General features: G+C 45.7%; 1 protein-coding gene across 1 annotated transcript; it reads right to left on the bottom strand.

Annotated features, from left to right (window-relative positions):
- Positions 1-678: 678 nt before the first annotated feature.
- Positions 679-1809, bottom strand: LOC109174021. Its single transcript, XM_019323314.1, has one exon. It carries the CDS (start codon positions 1807-1809, stop codon positions 679-681), a length of 1131 nt encoding a protein of 376 aa, XP_019178859.1.

Genomic DNA, 1809 nt, shown 5'->3' with positions numbered 1-1809 from the left:
TCGGATGAATACTTGTAGGACCAAAATTAATTTCCCAAATTAATTTTGTTCTTCATATGGTAGATTTCCTTTGACTCGATATTCTGGTTTATGATGCTTGTACTAAAAGACCTAAAATCTAAGGGGATCTAAAGTACATTTGGCTCATCAAAACTTACAAAAAAATATTCCTATCAGTGGTTCACGGGTGGAAGGAAGGAAGAAGGAGAAGGGTTTGGAAAATTTTGGGGAAATTGGGAGGAAGAAGGTTTTAATTTGGGGATTTTTTAGTAAAGTGAAAAAGATAGGTTAAATGGAATTTAAATGGAATAAAGTTTAAGAAACACAATTGGTTTAAGTGGTTCAAAGGTTGGGTTGGTAACTTGTACACTAAGGTTTGAAACTAGGTGGTTACAAATTAAAACTTTCTTAGGCTTTTTAGGCCACAAAAGAAGGGATTTTTAGGATTTTGTCTAATATAAATTCGAGGGTACTAATTAAACTTAGACGACCCAAAAAGAAAAAGGTTGAGTTAAAAGAGCATATACGAGGCTACGGAATTAACACAAGCACGATCCACTCAGAAATAAACAATTATCTCACAAAAGAAACTCACTTAAAAAGCCAAAAAGGATCACATACCAAAGCCAAAAAGGATCACATACCAAGGAAATAAGGCGACAAAGGAAAGGCACACTCTCAAGATAAAGATAGACTTATAAAAGGGTTACCTGCCATCTCTTCTTCAACCAACCCCTCCGACTCAGCTTGGGACCGACCCATCACAAACACTCGACCCGAAGGTCTAGCTTCAGCTGCACCTCGGCTTGAACTCCCTCTCGAAGTTCCACCGGATCCCGAGCTAGGTGGCAAGGCTCTTTGATTAGCTTGTATAGGGCATGTGAAAGCCTTGTGACCTCTTTCCCCGCACTTGAAACATCGAAGTGCTTGTCCTTGGCAATCTTTTCCCACATGTTCCTTTCCAAATCTTCTACATGCAAAGGTCTTAGCTTGTTCTCCAGACTCTACTCGGGTTGATCCTTGAGGTGGGGAAGGTGCGGTTCTGGCTCGGAAGTCCTGTCTCGGCTTCTTGAAGTTGTGGGGTCCACCGCTTTCGTTCCTCTTCTTAGCGAGTTCATACAACCCTCGCTGCAACTGTTGTACCCGGTATAAGTTAGCAGCACTCAGATAAGCCTCCTTCAAGGTCCTTGGCTTGCTCACGGTCAACACCTTTTGAGCCTCATAGTTGAGTCCAGTCACGAACTTCTCCACCTTCGCAAGCTCGGTGGGGACTAGCATCCTAGCGAAACGAGCGAGCTCCAAGAATCGCTTGTGGTACTCCACCACAGATGATGAACCCTGCTGGAGGTGTAGAAACTCCTCGTACATAGCAGCTCGGACATGTGACGGATAAAACTGCTCTCTCATCCGGTCCTTTAAAGCTGTCCAGTCGAAGTCGGGCTCCTCTTGGCATGCGGGTCCCTCGTGCACCCACCAAAGATCAGCTTCATGACTGAAGTAGAAAGATGCTAACTCCACTCTGCGCTCTTCAGGGCACCCTAAGACGGAGAAGATCTTTTCGAAGGTTTGGATCCATTCCTCGAGTATGACCGAGTCCTCCTCTCCAGCGAACGTAGTGGGTCTATGGCCCGAGACTAGACGTCCCACCTCCCGGTGTCCGGCAGGCTGTGGCGGCGGGGCAGGATGGTTGTTGTGCAGAAGAGCTTTATTCAAGGTTTGCATGGTCTGCGTGAGATGTTGCAAGTTCTGAGCCAGCTGCTCGTTGGTTGGTGTCTCAGGTGTACGAGCGTGTTGACGAGGTCGAGCCAT

This window comes from Ipomoea nil, unplaced genomic scaffold, assembly GCF_001879475.1.
Source record: "Ipomoea nil cultivar Tokyo-kokei standard unplaced genomic scaffold, Asagao_1.1 scaffold0519, whole genome shotgun sequence".
NCBI lineage: Eukaryota > Viridiplantae > Streptophyta > Magnoliopsida > Solanales > Convolvulaceae > Ipomoea > Ipomoea nil.
This window is presented reverse-complemented; position numbering and strand designations above follow the sequence as displayed.